The following is a 15,534-nucleotide window of genomic DNA, read 5'->3' on the forward strand; positions in this document are numbered from 1 at the left end:
GCTCAGCATAATGCATGAACTACACCAGCAGAGCCAGTCTATATCTGGCACGCAGCTGGATCTAACTGCAACTCCTTTTTGAAGAAGCAAACCTACTGAAGCAATCAGGAATAGAAACAAGTGATAAGACCAAGGATACCTTTGCAAATATTATTTGAAAATAGAGGAAGAAAGGTGCACTTTGAAGCACAGAAGAGACAAATAAGTGGAGAATTCAGCTTTTCATCTCTTGTTTTCCTCCCGATTTTCACTCACAAGAAATGGCTTCATCAATCCAAAGTGAACTTAGAGAACTATGAGATGTATTTCATGAAATATGAAACTAAGTGTTCATATCTGCAAGCAAACATTTAGAGGTCTGGCCTGCTAATAACACTCACCTAATCTGCAGGCATACTTAATTCATTTAAATGACATGAGTCATCCCAGTACTGGCTGCCTCCTCTATTGCTAAGTTCAGATTTTTCTGCAATGTATATAGCACTTGAAACATGACATAACAACTCAGGGACAAAAAAGCTTAGGATGAATAGGCAGACACAAGGAATGCTATGAATCTAAAATTGTTAACAGAACAATGCATGGATGCATCTTTTGCCTTAAATAACAGCTGGATGTTAAGAATAGATCTACTGGTGCAGCTTTTCTAGACATACTTTTGCACATCGAACTGCTGTTAAAGGTACAGTGACAGTCAGATGAGAAGCACATCCCTAGACAAATCCAAGGACAAGCTTTTACAATGTGTGCCTAAAATAGCATTCAGAAAGAAGGATTGTCTTTATAGGATTAACAGAGGGGATCTAAAGATCCCTAAAGTACGTTCTCTGGTCACTAAGATTTCAGGCATCACCATAACAGCTAGAAAAAGGAAGAAGCAACTGGACAAAACATCATAGGAATATAAGAGGGGACTAGGATTTTGGGAAAGTCACACAGAGGAGTCGGCTGCCCATTGGACAGAATTGCTGCTTACCCATATGTATAGCCTGGGGGCAGTGGATAAGGAATATGGTATCGGGGCATCAGGAATAAGGTGCGAACTAAGTGCCACACGCTGCAGGCAGACATGAAGAAGAACATGGCTCGCAGGGAGAAGCCTTGCTCATACAGGAGCTGAGGACAAACAAGGCATTCCAAGATAAGCTGGCTGTATTTTAACGCTCCTACCGTGTATGCGCCAATCCCTCAATTCCTGTAGAAACGTAGACTTCAGAGTTCCTCGTTTCCACTTGCTCTATCCTGATCATTAACAGGTCCTTCTCAGCAGAGGCAAGTAGCTTTTGAAAGGGTTGGGCAATTTTTTTGGTACCACCATAGAACATTTTTAAAGGGCCCATCGCCACAGTGAGAGGGGCAAGGGTGCAAGCAGAGCAAAGCTAGGTCACTGATGTGAATGATGATGATGAGATTTCATGTTTCCCTGGTTGGTTTGAGAGTTGTTGTTGTTTTTTTTACACGCTTCCTAATTCAAAGGGGGAGAAAATGGCTGCCGAGCCCAAAGAAAAAAGTACAGTTTCTTTAAGGAGATAGGTGCAGTGTATCCCCACTTCCAAAGTGGTATACAATTTTGGTTTCAGATCTAAAGTGCAGTGCATACCTACACTAAATCCTAGGCCTAGGTTTATAACACTAAAATTCACACGGCATGTTATACCCAAACAAATACACAAATGGTCTGCTTTCTACAGCAGGCTAAGACAGTATCTGGGTGACTACAATAAATTGCATCCTAAACCTCCTCTAGATGCTGGATGAACCTGGCCAGCAGGGCGGGGATGATGGGGGCTATAATCAATGCAACATGTCACATAGTACAGTTACTTGAGGTTTTTCAGCCTTAGTTATTCATTCTGTTGGGAATTGCCCAGAAACTGCAGTTCTTATTCTCCTCTACAAGCAAAGTTCAGGCACAAAAGAGCTTTAGAAAGCTGACTCATGAATTACAAGAAGCAACAGGACAAAGAGTCCTCTCTCACACTTCTAGCGCTACTTCCTGCTGAAATCGGGCTCACTCTGCTTTCAACAGCAAGCCTCTCCTGCTCCTCCTGAGATCTACATGGAGACCAAGGACCAGACTTTACAAACACTTTATGGCAGGCAACTACCTCCCTCTTTCCCACCCTCCATGCCTGAAATGCAAGGCACTCTCCCACAAATGGAAGGAAGGAGAGGAGGCTACCTTACACTTTTCTTCCTGATGTCCACCTACTCAACCCAAAAGGAAAATAAACATATAGGTATATATTTTTTATTTTATTTGTAACCCACGTTTCCTTCAGGAGCTCAAGGTGGTATACATAGCATCCCCTCCTCGTATTTTCCTCTGCAACAACCCCATGAACTAGGTTGATCTGAGAGTCAGTCATGGCCCAAAGCCACCTGCAGAGCTTCTGTAGCTGATCTATCAATCCCTATCCCCAAACAAATGCAAAAGGGAAAGGGATGCAGAGCTTCTTTCCCTGATAAGCTTTTGCTCAAAGTTAGAGTTCCATAAGATTGATTTTCATTGAAGAAGAACCAATACCAATCCTTGAAAGAAGGATGAAACAGGCAACGGTCTCATTTTGGCTGTAACCTCTGCTCTGCCCCAAGTGGACTAACTGAATCCACAGGAGTGACTTTATCATTTTTGGTATATCAATTGGCTGTTAACAGCATTAACAGGTGAAAATGTCCCAGATTCATGGTCAAATGCAAATGGTGGCCTTTCTCTAATGCCCACTAGCAAAGGAGCTGTATACATGCAACGAAGGCTCTTGAGTATGCATGGGCTAATCTATGTAGAAATGCACAGTATTTCCAAATCAGCTTGCACATGTCCTTTAATGAGAAAATAGATCCGCTGGAGGCAAGAAGGAGAAGTATTACCTCTAGTCTTAGTTTTAAGCATATAAATCCAGATAAAATATCTCTGAAGGTTAAACCAATTATCTATTTATGCTAGTTTACTTCCCCCACCCTGATCTTGCTTATCTACTCTCTTATGGTCCTCCATAACATGACTGTGCCCTCCTAAAGTTGCTTGCATGGGGCAGGCTGTTTCTTTGAATATGTAAACAAGTTATCATTAGTCATTAATTCATTCAGTGTTGATAATTTAGATGGCTCTAAGGTCATGTTTTAGTGCTACAGATAAGGACAATGAGGTAATTCTCTGGCATCTGGCACTTACCAAAAGCAGCAACAAGACAGTAAAGTCCCAACATAGAAGTGGCAGCCTTTTTAAAATTAAAGTTAAATTGATATGGGAGGCAAAAAAAAAAAAAAACTTTCTCACCAACCTTGATGATAAGAAATACAGCTGAGGAAGAATCAAAGGCTCCATTGTAGAGGGTAATGATGATGGACCGATGTTTTCCAAACAGGTTCCCAACCTGGAGAAATAAATTAAAAGGACTAATCCCCTTTTGTGGCAATAGGACACAGTACATGAACTACTTTGGCTAGAATATAAAAAGTTAGATTCTATGGAAGACTAAGCAATTTGTGAAATAGATTTCTTCCATGCCTGTGGTCACTTTTCTTGAAATTTCAACTCCAGACTAGCCTGATACATTCTGAAAATTGTAGGAAAATGACATCATGGTTCTCTTTTCCCAGCTGGATTTGAATATCCTCAAAAGAGGAAATAAAGATATCTCTGGGATCTCCCCATACCCAAAAGTTGTCATGGTTAGACTTATATCTATCCACCCCCCACCCCCACACACAAAGTTCTTTTTGAACAGTTTCCTTTCCGAGCATCCCACCCCAGTAGGATGCACAAGGGAAGAAATTCAAACCTGCATATTTGTGAGAATGAAAAGGATCCCACCAACAGAAATAAACGTCATTGCTGGATACAACATTACTGCAGTGGCTGGAAAGAAGAAAAATCATTGTATTATCATGCTCATAACCAAGACATAGACAAATTATCATTCAAACTACTTTTTTTCCACCTTCCATATTCATTCACAGACTAGAACTAGATAATCAGTCTCACTAGTCACGCAGGGGTCGCCAACCTTTTGGACCTTGGGGACCACCAAACTCATAATTTTAAATCCCGCAGACCAGAGACCCTGGGAAAATCCCCCAAAAAAGTCTGCAGGAAAATCCCACCCCCTGTTTTCCTACCGATCGATTATTCTTTATTTGGGATCGCAGGATCCAGTCTCCAGCTCCATTCTGGGGTGGGGAGAAAAGACTTTTGGCTTCATGCAAGGAAAGCAGCAGAAGCAGCAGAAGTCTTTCTTTCTCTCCCCCAAATTCCACCAGAAATGAGTGTTTGTGAGACTTGTCGCACCAGTGCAGCCTCTTGGAGCAGGATGCCTTGCAGGGTCCCAAAGACTCATTTCTGGCAGAGTTTGGGAGAGGGAGAGAGAAAGACTTTTGCTGCTTTCCTTACGTGCAGCCAAAAGCAGAAGAAGAAAGAAATGGAAAGAAGCATCCCGGTGGCCAGGTGAGGTGCATGGGGTGAGTGGAGCAAGTTCCCCCCTCCACTCTTTCCCCTCTCCCTTTACTACCTCATGTTGTTCACAATGCAAGCAACGCAAGCCTTGTGTTCCCGCGGGCCATGTGGGCGGCGCAGCCTTGTGTTCCCAAGTAGCCTGGATTAATTGCTTTGGGGGTGACATTTCTCTGTGGACCACCAAAATTTTCTTGGGGACCACTGCACTAGTGCATGAAAAGCCATTCATATATTACCCATTCAACCATCCTGATCTACTAGTTCCCAATGTGCATAGTATGGAGCATAGCAAACTGTAGCAACAGTTATTTTATAAAAGTTCTGGAGACTGAGAAATTAGTCATGAAGAGCATGAGCCCACGGCCTTTGCCCTGCCTTTGTCTTTTGATAAATAATAGCAAAAAATATCATGTGCAGATGTGCATGAGCAGAGGGGAGCTAGACAATGGACATGATTTTTGGGGAGAGCTGGTGCCAGCTCAAGCATCTCAACCAAAATACATACAGTAGAATTATTTCTCAAGAGAGGCACACATCCAGTCAGACACCTTGTAGCCTTTCAAGATACATGTATAAATGTACATTAAGATAAACTTCAGAGAATAGCACAATGAATAGCTAGGATCCTTCATATCTAACTAGTTGTCAAGCTTTGGACAGTCAAAGGATAGCCATTATACCACATTTAGCTAACAGAGGTTAGTTTAAACATTGCATTGAGAACCAGTTACCAAGGCATTCTATGTACCCTTAACCCTATGGTCCACTATCAATAGTTGGACCCCCTAAATTGCCTTCAACTAAGATCAATTAATAGAATAAGGAGAATGAGGATCTTGGGGTATTTTTTTAGTAGTAGCATTAAAGAAAAATTTAAAAAACAACAACAGTTGCTACCTTTATATGAAAGAAAACTTGGCGATACAGTATTTCCTTTTCTATATAACTTTTAAAATATAAGGTTGTTTATATCTGACAGTCTTAATTTGAACTTAATTTGATCTGTCAGTCTTAATTTGAAATCGGTAAAATTTATCTGAGTTTCTCAAACTGTTTCCCAGACTTAGAACCATTCATTTAGCAATCTTTCAAAGTTGCGACACCAATGGAAAAAAAAAGACTTATTACCAGTTCTCGCACTTTACACCAGTCCCTGCAGTCACATGATCAGAATTCGGACCCTTGGCAACTGGCATGGATTTATGATGGTTACAATGTTCCAGGATTGTGTGAATGCCATTTGGGCCATACCCAGCTGGCTTCCAATAGGCAAAGTTAGTGGGAGAAGCCGGATTTGTTTTATGATTGCATCCTTCACTTAACCAATCACAGTAATTTGCTTAATAACCATGTCAAAAAAAAAGGTCATAAAATTGGGTGCAACTTAACTCTCTCATTTAGCAATGAAAGTTTTGGTCACAATTGTGATAGTAATTCAAGGACTGATTACACTGTTGTTACATTCCTAAGTCAGAGCTTGCTACACATGATTGGGGGGAGTCCGTGTGTGTGTGTGTGTGTGTGTGTGTGTGTGTGTGTGTGTATGTGTGTGTGTTCAAGCCTACCAAGCCAATAGCTAATTCTTTACTCATATCAAGGCACATCCATATATTCTTGAAAACCACATTTCCTTATGCTGCTAAAAGGAAACAAACTGCAGAGAACTTCCCCATCTCTCCAACATCTCCCAATGATTCATCGCCAGTATTCATCTTCCTTTCTTTAGCATTTTCTACATACCGACATATGTTTAGTGAGCTCAAGTGAGCTCTTCATTCAGAAGCACTCACCTGCTGAAGAAAATGCAACAAGGAGAGTACCCATGGTGTAGGAGGATCTGGAAAACAAAAGCAGAGCCAGAGCTGTGAGTGTATATGAGGTTGTGGCTTATTTTCACTTCATCTCCACGAGACACTGTGGCTTTCTTCTCCAGCTTTCCAGCTTTAACCCAGAGAAGTAGGTCAGTAGATAGGTAGGCAATTGTGGCAAGTATGGGCATTGTTAGAAGACAGAAGGTCAACTGGTCACACAGATGTATCGGTAAAATGAAATTTTGAATCGAGGATATCTGGAAATACTCAGGGAGAATGAAAGAAAGGATGCTAACTGAGAAAGAGAATATAAGATTGAAATTATAAGATGGGAGAAGTGAGCAAGAAGGTACATTTTGGGAGCTAAATTCTAAATTAGTAATGTATCATGTGATCAGTACAAGCTATCGTGAAGTTTCACATGAAGTAGGTTTTGAAACTATTCACAAAACAACATCCACTCTCTACTTCTGAAAGCAAAGCAAAGCAAAGCAAAGCAGTTGCTCCTTCGCTGCTGAGGCTGCCTCTGGCAGTTTCAACAGAGCCTCTTCTGATGCTTCCAGTCAGCTCCTGGATATGCCAGCAGGAGCCTCTCCGCCTGCCCACTGCAAGAAGCCTCGTCTGGCTAGCAGAACTTTAGGATGTGGGATTTGAAGTAATGCAAAGCACAAAGCCCCGCTTGGAGACTCTCTGCACCAGTAACATGTCAGCTAAAGCCTGATCAGCATGAAATCAGACCTTCTGAAACTCCAAGCAACAGGAAGAAGAGCCAACCAGCTTACTAATCTTCTCTAAGACTGATAGACATTTGTCCAAAAACATCCCAGCCAATACATTGGTGGGCTGGAGGATAAATATAGAGTGGAGCTCCTGACTGAAATTCAGCAGCTTGTCAATTGGTCCCCCTTTTTTTCCCCTGGACAGAGATATATCTGCCTCGTAAGATTGAAAACTGGTGGGAAAAGGAAACTGGTCAAACTTGTATTAAATTCACTCTTCACGCCAAATATTCCAATCAATAAGTGTTGCAAGGTGACTCCTGTCACAAGTGATTGCAGCGCCTATGAATATCCCATAAAGTGTGAAAAATAATACTATCTCACAGCAATTACATGGGATTTGCCACAATAGGATGACAGGCAGAGACAAGGAAGTGATATTAGCTCTTGTATAACCCACTCATACCACTTGAACTTCTTCACGTATCCAGAACTACACCAGTGCCTCACCCATGTAGGAACTGGCAGACTGGAGTTCTAAACCCAAAAAAAGTTTTCAGGTATATAAGGAGTCCATATAAGCTTAAGATGCACCTTGCAGGAATTTTTGTAGGAAAGTTCCTTCTCAATGGGAGCAGGCAGATTAATCACCCATGAAAGGCAGGTACCAGGGATTGGAGGAGAGACAGCGTGGCTGGCTTGCAACAGCACACACTAGTCAACTGATGTACTGGAAATGTATTTGTGCCAGGAGAATTTGGAAAACCATCACTTTTGCCAAGAAGCAAAAAAAAGAAAAGAAAAAGCAAGCCAAACAGAGGCTGCATTTATGATGGGCAAAGGCTAGCCTGAGGACAGCATTATGCATTCATGTTCTCAACAAATGGTTAGTGAGTCATCTTCAGACCAACACAAGAAGTACATAGGAACTCTTTCACACAAACTTCATCATGCAAGTTAAATATCACTTTGTATGAAGACATGATAAAAGACCAAAAGTGTCAGCTATCGAGATGGATTCATAGGAAGTCTCTAGAGGAGGGGTATCAAACTCAATTTCATTGAAGGCCGCATCAGGGTTGTGTTTGATGTCGGGGGGCTGGGGTGGGCATGGCTCAGGTAGGTATGGCCAACTCGACATCGCTCGTGTTGGGGTGCCCATGGTGGCCCGAGTGCTCTGCCATCAAAAATGGGTTCCCGAGTTCCATTTTTGGCTGCGACAGCCTCCTGCAATCCTCTGCCAGTGAAAACGGAGCTCAGGAGGGCCGCCCACGGTCCTTCACTGTTTCCAGGGCAGCCCTGTGGGCCAGGTCTAAGCACCCTATGGGCTGGATCCAGCCGCCAGGCCTTGAGTTTGATACCCCTCCTCTAGAGTGTTTTACCTTTTGCTCCCCTAATTAAGAAGAAAATCCTGTTTCTTAAACTGCTATTTGCATTGAGTGGAGCTTGCTTATTGTTACCACTAGATGGATTTCTTCACAAAGTAATGAATTTCTTGGGTCATACCAGGAAATGAAAGAGTTAAATCCTCTCCACCAGCCCTTGCTGTCATCCAAATAACTAATCTGCCATCCCAGCTCTAGCTATAAAAACTGCAGGGGAAAGTAAAAACTGTAGTCAATCATATACATTTTACCCATAACCTTTTTTAAAATTGTTGAGAACCTTTCAACTGACTAGTTCATGTTCATGTCAACAGTTTAGTGTCATTCCTATTATAATACAACTTAGTAATTAAATTTTGAGAAAAAAATACATAATTGAAATAGTTATTTTTCACTTAATAATATCACATCTTCAAATGGTGAGTCACATCTGACCACTAAGAAAGACAGAGATGAATTTCAATTCTCAAATGCTTTTGCAGCAAGAAACAAAAATAACCATCTTAGCTAATTCAGATATTCTTGGTATTGCATCATTCTACAGTGTTGCCACATTGAGAATGTTTCCTGCAGTTACCCAATGAAGTTAAGTGGTTATGAGAGGTGAAATTATTCATTTATTTCTGCAATATTTACTGAAACCACAATAAGTATGCAAATAGTTTTAGACATGAGAGGAAATGCCTGGATTGAACACAATAATTTCCTGTACAAACAGCAGATTCAAGGAAAATTGAGCAATCCGGTAAATGGCTGGGGAAATGAAGAAGGCATTTTACCTCTCTTTCTCTCTCCTACTCTCTCTCCATTGGAGCTATAGTATGGAGGGAAAGAGTTAAACAGTGACTTGAAAACGTGCCTCTGAAGACAATATTCTAATTGAGAACTTGAAAAAGCCACTTGCTTGGCTCTCTGACCTTTTCTGGAGCCCCTATTTTTAGGTCGCTAATAATAATGAAAGGCACGGCTCGCCAGATCACTATGAAGATGAGTCAAAGACACTTTATATTTCAGAATATAACTCAGAAAAAGCAGCAGCACACAGAAGCAAGCACCTCTGCATTCATCCAGGGAAGTTGGGCTCAGGGGATATATGGACTCCAATGAGCCTGATTCTTGCAATTAGCAGCATCAGATGCAATAGCTGGGGATGAGGAAACCTCTCACTTTTCTCACAATTTTGAGACCTCTTCCACACTGAAGCTGTTTCCAAACATTTGCTCTACAGAAAGCCTACAGAATTTGCCATTCTAATCCCAATTCATTTCAACAGGCTAGTATGATGTCCCTTCTTAAACTAATGATTTAGTCTTTCTAGCTATAAAAGGTGGCTATAAACATCAGTGGGCTGCGTTAGGCCTGGGGAGGGTACACCACTGACCACAGATCTCATTGGGCTTCGATGAACTTATGTAAAAAGCAGCTGCCCTGAATTCCATACTTTCTTCTTTGGATTCTGCTATGCAACCCCTTGTTTGACTCTTCCACAGCACATCTTTGCCCCGTAAGTAATTCCAAAGGAAAGATTGTCCTCCCACCTTCCTACAGACCAAGATGGATCGTTTAATCCATTTGAACATCAGCAATGGAGTCAAATGTACCAAAAGATTTCTTCACCCATCTTCCTTTCCTCAAAAGCTTTTAGCACAATCTTTACATCCCCAGTTGTCTACCGTAACAAAGTGGATGTATTCAGACCGCATGCATTTGATGGAACTCGGTGGTTTCTGCCTCCCCCCTTCGGGCTTCTCTCCCAGCCTTGATTTTTCTGGCTTAGAGGCAACATTGTCTTTGATTCTACCCAGTAAGAAACCTGAAGAGAGCTTTGCCTACCCGTGACTGAGCACCTTCCTCAGCCTGGCCAAACTTGGGTGTTTGGCACCGTTCCATTCTGCTTGGGAGGGCTTCTAAGGGCATTAAAGGGTAATTTTTAAAAGGGTAATACTGGAGAGTTTCCACTTTAAAAGTATCGGTCTCATGTCTCTAACATGAGTTTTGCTAATTTTGGCACCATACAAGGATCCATTGTAACCTTTTCCATTTCATATGCTGCTCCCGCCCCCAGCTGCTTTCTGCATCTTTCATTCACTGGCAATGAAGCAGTTTGACTTGACTCACAGATGCTTTGCTAATAATGCTGGGTGTCTACAAAGGCTGCCTCTTTCAGAGCGAAACTAAACTTCTCCCATCTAACTCTGTTACCATACCTCTTTCAAGCTTTTGGCACCGGCTCCCAGAAAGTAAAGTAAAACATACTCTTTACATTGTCATGGGCGATTGCTTCCTGACTAGAATTAATTGTGTTTTCAAACTGCCTTTGTATAGTTAATTTGTATAGGCTGGCCTACTGTTCCATACAAGTGAGCCAGTCAAAGCAAGTGACTTCTCAACCATGCTTATTTTTAATAGAAAATGCACTTATATTAGATGCATATATTAGATGTTCCCATTGAAATCAAAGGGGTAACATTTGGCTGATAGAGCTACTTATAGGATCAAATAGTAGCTTACAAACAGCTATTTTTTGCAGAAAATAATTGTTGGTCCAAAATTCACACCGTTTCCTCGTTTGCTTTGTTTCTCAGTCATAGGCATGAAATGCCCTCCCTTGGCAAAACCGGACTAGCATCTTTTACCTTTGAAATGATTCTTATTCTAAAAGGCTTTTAGTGATACTTTAAATGTGAGGCAAGGTTTTGTATTGTTTTGCTCAGGTCCCACCCTCCACTGGAATGCAGACCCATGAAATGGGTCATGAAATGGTGTGGACCTTGAAAGTCTATCTCACCATGCTTTGTATGGGCATCTGAGTATTTCCAGAAGTCTTGCCCAGCTCCGGGAAATTGGCTATCTGCCCTGCTGCAGCCGTGAAGAAAGTGGGGGGAAATAGCCTCTTCAGCATTGCCCTACTGCATGTGGTTAATCAGTCCATTCACATGAGGTGCATAACTTTGCCCTCTCCATTAATATTTGCAGTCAATTAAGGAACTTAAAGTGCAGCCACAGCAAATATCAGCTTCCTGGATTGTAGTCACACAGGAACTCTTGGACTTCAAGCTGCATAAGCTGAGATGAGGTTTGGCACCACTGAAAGCCTCTCAGAGACAAGACGCTTTGTAGATACAAATCAACATCGCTCAAAGATCTGGACTCTTACCACCTCACAATGGGAGCAGTCTTCTAATCTACACTACAACTCCTAATTGATCATAAACACACGTTGTTAACAGACAACAGGATCAGATTCCCAGCTACTGACCTCCTCTCCCAATCAGTCCTATCATCAACAGTCTTTATTTAATGCATACTAAAACTGGCTGAGAAAATGGGGAGTCATATTTTTGTGGCAGTGAATTTCCATTTGGTTTGACACCAATAGATAGAGAGGAATTACCTGAAGAAATGGAATTAGTAGGTGCATGGGGGAAATTTTGTATTCTTGGAGTTCTTGACTTCTGAAGGAAATTTAACTGTTGAATCAAACCTCTATCTTGAATTTCAAAAAAAGATTGATTTGAATAAACTCAAAGCCATAAGAAATAGGATGCCACAGCATGAAAACTGTTTAAAAAGTTGTTCAGGATAAATAGAAATTCCTAAAAGATAACTAAAAATAAATAGGTAATTGTAATAAAGGGGGTGAAATGATATATACCAGAAGAAATCAGTGTAGCTACCCAGCACAGTTTAGTGAAAATCTAAACATAAAAAGGATTGACATAGAAAATGGAAAAAGGATAGGTCACACAGGCAGTAGGCAGGAACAGCAGAGCTGATATCGTGAAAGAAACAACAACAACAATAATAATATAATGATTAATAAAAGAAGCTAAACATATTAAAAATTCATGGTATATTCACAGTAAAAGGAAAAGTTAATCAGTCCATATACCAGCTGCTCAGTAAACATCAAAACACTAATAGCTAGCAAAAGAAAAGGCAAAAACAAAAGAAAATTCCTATTTTGGTTCAATCTTCCCTCCTCAAAAGTTGAAATCATCACAGAAAACAAAAAATGGTAAATAGAATAGAACAGAACAGAACAGAATAGAATAGAATTCTTTATTGGCCAAGTGTAATTGGACACACAAGGAATTTGTCTTCATGCAAATACTCTCAGTATACATAAAAGAAAAGATACATTCATCAGGAGTGAAGGGCTAGGACCGAAGACTAAACTAGAATATAAGCATCATAAGGATATTTCAGAGTTCCATGAGGATCGATCAATCCTGGAGTTCTCCATTCTTAAATATTTTCCTTAATAATTGCTACACAGTTGTTTCACATTTCTGTGGTTTCCTTTTCCTATACAATCAATTTATCAAACAATTAACATTTGCCAAAGATACTAACAAAAGCAAAAACATTTATCTTTGAATGTCCAATTCCATTTGGTAGAACTTACACTTTAGACACATCACTGCAGGGAGGGAGGATAGTGCAATTCCTATTCTACTTCCTTAGGAGGCAGCTCCCCACTCCCTCCACCGAAAGGGTGGAAAACTATATATTAAAATATCTGGAAGTGAGTATTATGTCAAGAAAAAACAGTTCTCTGGGCTCATGGAGGCTGCCTGGGTTGTCAGAGATAATAGGCATTTATCATTTCAGCTGTCTGGCAGTTCTGATAGACTGGAAAGGCAAGAGAGAGGGGGGCGGGGTAGAGGGAAGGAGAGAGAGTGTGTGTGTGTGTGTGCACATTTTTATATATGTACAGCAGAGAATTTCTGATCATCATAGTTCCCTTCTGTTACCATATGCTGAGCGGAAGGAACTTTATCTCTTCCATCACCGAAGCCTGCTCCATGCATACAGCAAGCATAGATTAACTGTTTCAGACTGTGGGGCAATTTTAATGTGACTTGCATTAACAAATGCTTCCCATTATAATATGAAAAAAATGGGCTAGGGCATCTCTCCATAATGTTTCACTTCCCTATTTGCACAGTGGTCTTGTGCAAAGAAGCCATGCAAAAAAATGATGCCCTCCATGCACAGACTGAAGGGTGCAATCCACATGGATACCTCAGCATTCCCCCGGGTCATTTGCTACAACTGCAGATCCAGCTCAAATGTCCATGGAGAGGAGGCCCTGATTTTCATGGGAAAATGTGCCAGCATTCAACACTTTCCAGCCCATTTGCGTTGCTGAATCAGGCTGCAGAGACTGAAGATTATTATTTTTTTTTTTGAGGCACTTTTGATGGGCAACATTTTGGAAGCAAAGGAATGCTCCCAAAATTTTACATGGAATAGGGGAGGAGACCATAATCATGGGGTAATAATACAAGAAGCCACATTACACATGTAAAGAAAGCTAGGACTTTTGTAGATTTAGAAATCACGGTTAACTTGTATAATGTTGTATAATTGAAGCTGTAATTAGCGATAGCACTTTAAATAACGGTATATACTGCTTCACAGTGCTTTACAGCACTTTCTAAGCGGTTTACAGAGTAAGCCAAATGCCCCCAACAATCTAGGTCCTCATTTTACCCACCTCAGAAGGAAGGAAGGCTGAGTCAACCTTGAGCTTGGTGGGATTCGAAATGATGAACTGCTGGTAGCTAGCAGTCAGCAGAAGTAGCCTGCAATACTGCATTCTAACCACTGCACCACCACGACTCATGCACTTCCAGCATTTCCTACTTGAAAATGCATAAGCCTGAAAATGATGGAAACCTGTTTTTATTGTTGTTGCTGCTGTTGTTGTTGTTGTTGTTGTTGTTGTTATTATTATTATTATTAACAGCAAATTGAGAGAAGGAAACTGGTGCTGCTTCACAAACCACACACATGCAAGCGTATGTCTATTGTTGACAGTCTCAGAGCTGTCTTTCTCTGGCCTAAGCTCTCCTTATAAAAAAAAAAGCTTTCAGACCTGGAGATTAAGTGTTCCATAACAGGAAGGAATTCAGCAGGTTCTCATCTGATCAAAGAATCTGCCAAGTTCTTACTGTGCACTTATTAAAGACAAAGGTGCTCCTAAAATTCCACTTTGGTTCTACGGCATCAGCTATCTCTTGAGAAAGAAAGACAGGGAGTGAGTGAGTTGTGTATCCAACACTTACATGGCAACCAGACGGGCTGCTGTGGTGCCAAAGCGGTCAAAGATGTAGCCAGTAGGGAAGGTCATGAAGTTGTTCATGAAGGAGCCAATGGTGAAGATGAGAGATAACTGTTCATCCTGAGCAGTACAGTCTGTAAATTAGTGAGGAAATTTAAGTGTGATCCCCAATGCCACATAAAATCACAGGCAGATGTTTACTATGTCTTATCTTCCATATTGATACATTTGGTTTTTCGTTGTCCAGGTTTCCCTGTTCAACCCCATCAACTCTGCCTTTTTAATAGACAGCAGGTCTCTTCTGGAATAAGAGATGCAAGGAGACTTGAAAGTGTCATATTCAAAACCCGTTTACTTTTCATGATGGCACCACAAAGCCAACTGTTGCTGTTATTAAATTCAGTGAGAAGACTTTAGTAAGCATCAAGCAGAATTTAAGTCCGCAGGCCACATATTGGAATGGGCCATAGGGTTGATAACCATCTTCAGTTTTTGCACTGGTGGAATGTTTTTCAAAGGTTCGAGCAATTGATAGGGCCTAGTTCAGAGTGATGAAATTGGTTTGAGAGTAACAAGTAGCGTGTTCCTGCCATATGGGTGTATGAAACTAGTTGCTAGTTTAACCTTTGCAACCTCAACAAAGGATAAAATACCTTCCCCCTCCTGTCTTCTCAGATCATACCTTGAGTTTGATTGATGGTTGTATTGGCAGCTGGCTTGCAAAAGTTCTCAAAGTACTTCTGATGTTTGAGGACATAGACCAGCGATGTCCACCCGAAAATGACGCCTGCAAAGCACATGCACTCCACCAGGCCTGTGATTAATGTAGCCAGACGTTTGGCTGTTTCCAACTTCCCTGACTCCATGGCATCAGGAGCACTTTCCTTCCATTTCTCTGCCTTTTCTAATCTGAAAAAAAGAATGATTAATGGAATGATTGGTCCCCTACTTCATTCATGAATCAGTTTTTTAAAAAATAAGCTGCAAACGCCTAGGTCACTTAACTCTGAGCCAGAAATAATAGCAGACACTGAATATATACCTCACCCTAAACGAACGTTAGTAAGTAACATTATGGTTTACTGCAATGGAT

General features: G+C 41.1%; 1 protein-coding gene across 3 annotated transcripts in view; it reads right to left on the reverse strand.

Moving 5' to 3' along the window:
* SLC43A3 (solute carrier family 43 member 3) overlaps positions 1-15,534 on the reverse strand; it is a 38,300-nt gene that overhangs the window by 8,327 nt on the left and 14,439 nt on the right. For all 3 annotated transcript variants that reach the window (XM_087920697.1, XM_026719717.2, XM_026719719.2), the window contains 6 exons: positions 15,124-15,350; positions 14,446-14,575; positions 6,247-6,293; positions 3,786-3,862; positions 3,285-3,377; positions 977-1,116 (listed from right to left, as the gene is read on the reverse strand). In XM_087920697.1, the coding sequence (XP_087776823.1) occupies positions 977-1,116; positions 3,285-3,377; positions 3,786-3,862; positions 6,247-6,293; positions 14,446-14,575; positions 15,124-15,350 (714 nt within the window). The remainder of the gene's footprint in view (positions 1-976; positions 1,117-3,284; positions 3,378-3,785; positions 3,863-6,246; positions 6,294-14,445; positions 14,576-15,123; positions 15,351-15,534) is intronic.

This window comes from Pseudonaja textilis, chromosome 1 (assembly GCF_049901715.1).
Source record: "Pseudonaja textilis isolate UNSWEBS1 chromosome 1, rPseTex1.2, whole genome shotgun sequence".
In the NCBI taxonomy this organism is placed as follows: domain Eukaryota; kingdom Metazoa; phylum Chordata; class Lepidosauria; order Squamata; family Elapidae; genus Pseudonaja; species Pseudonaja textilis.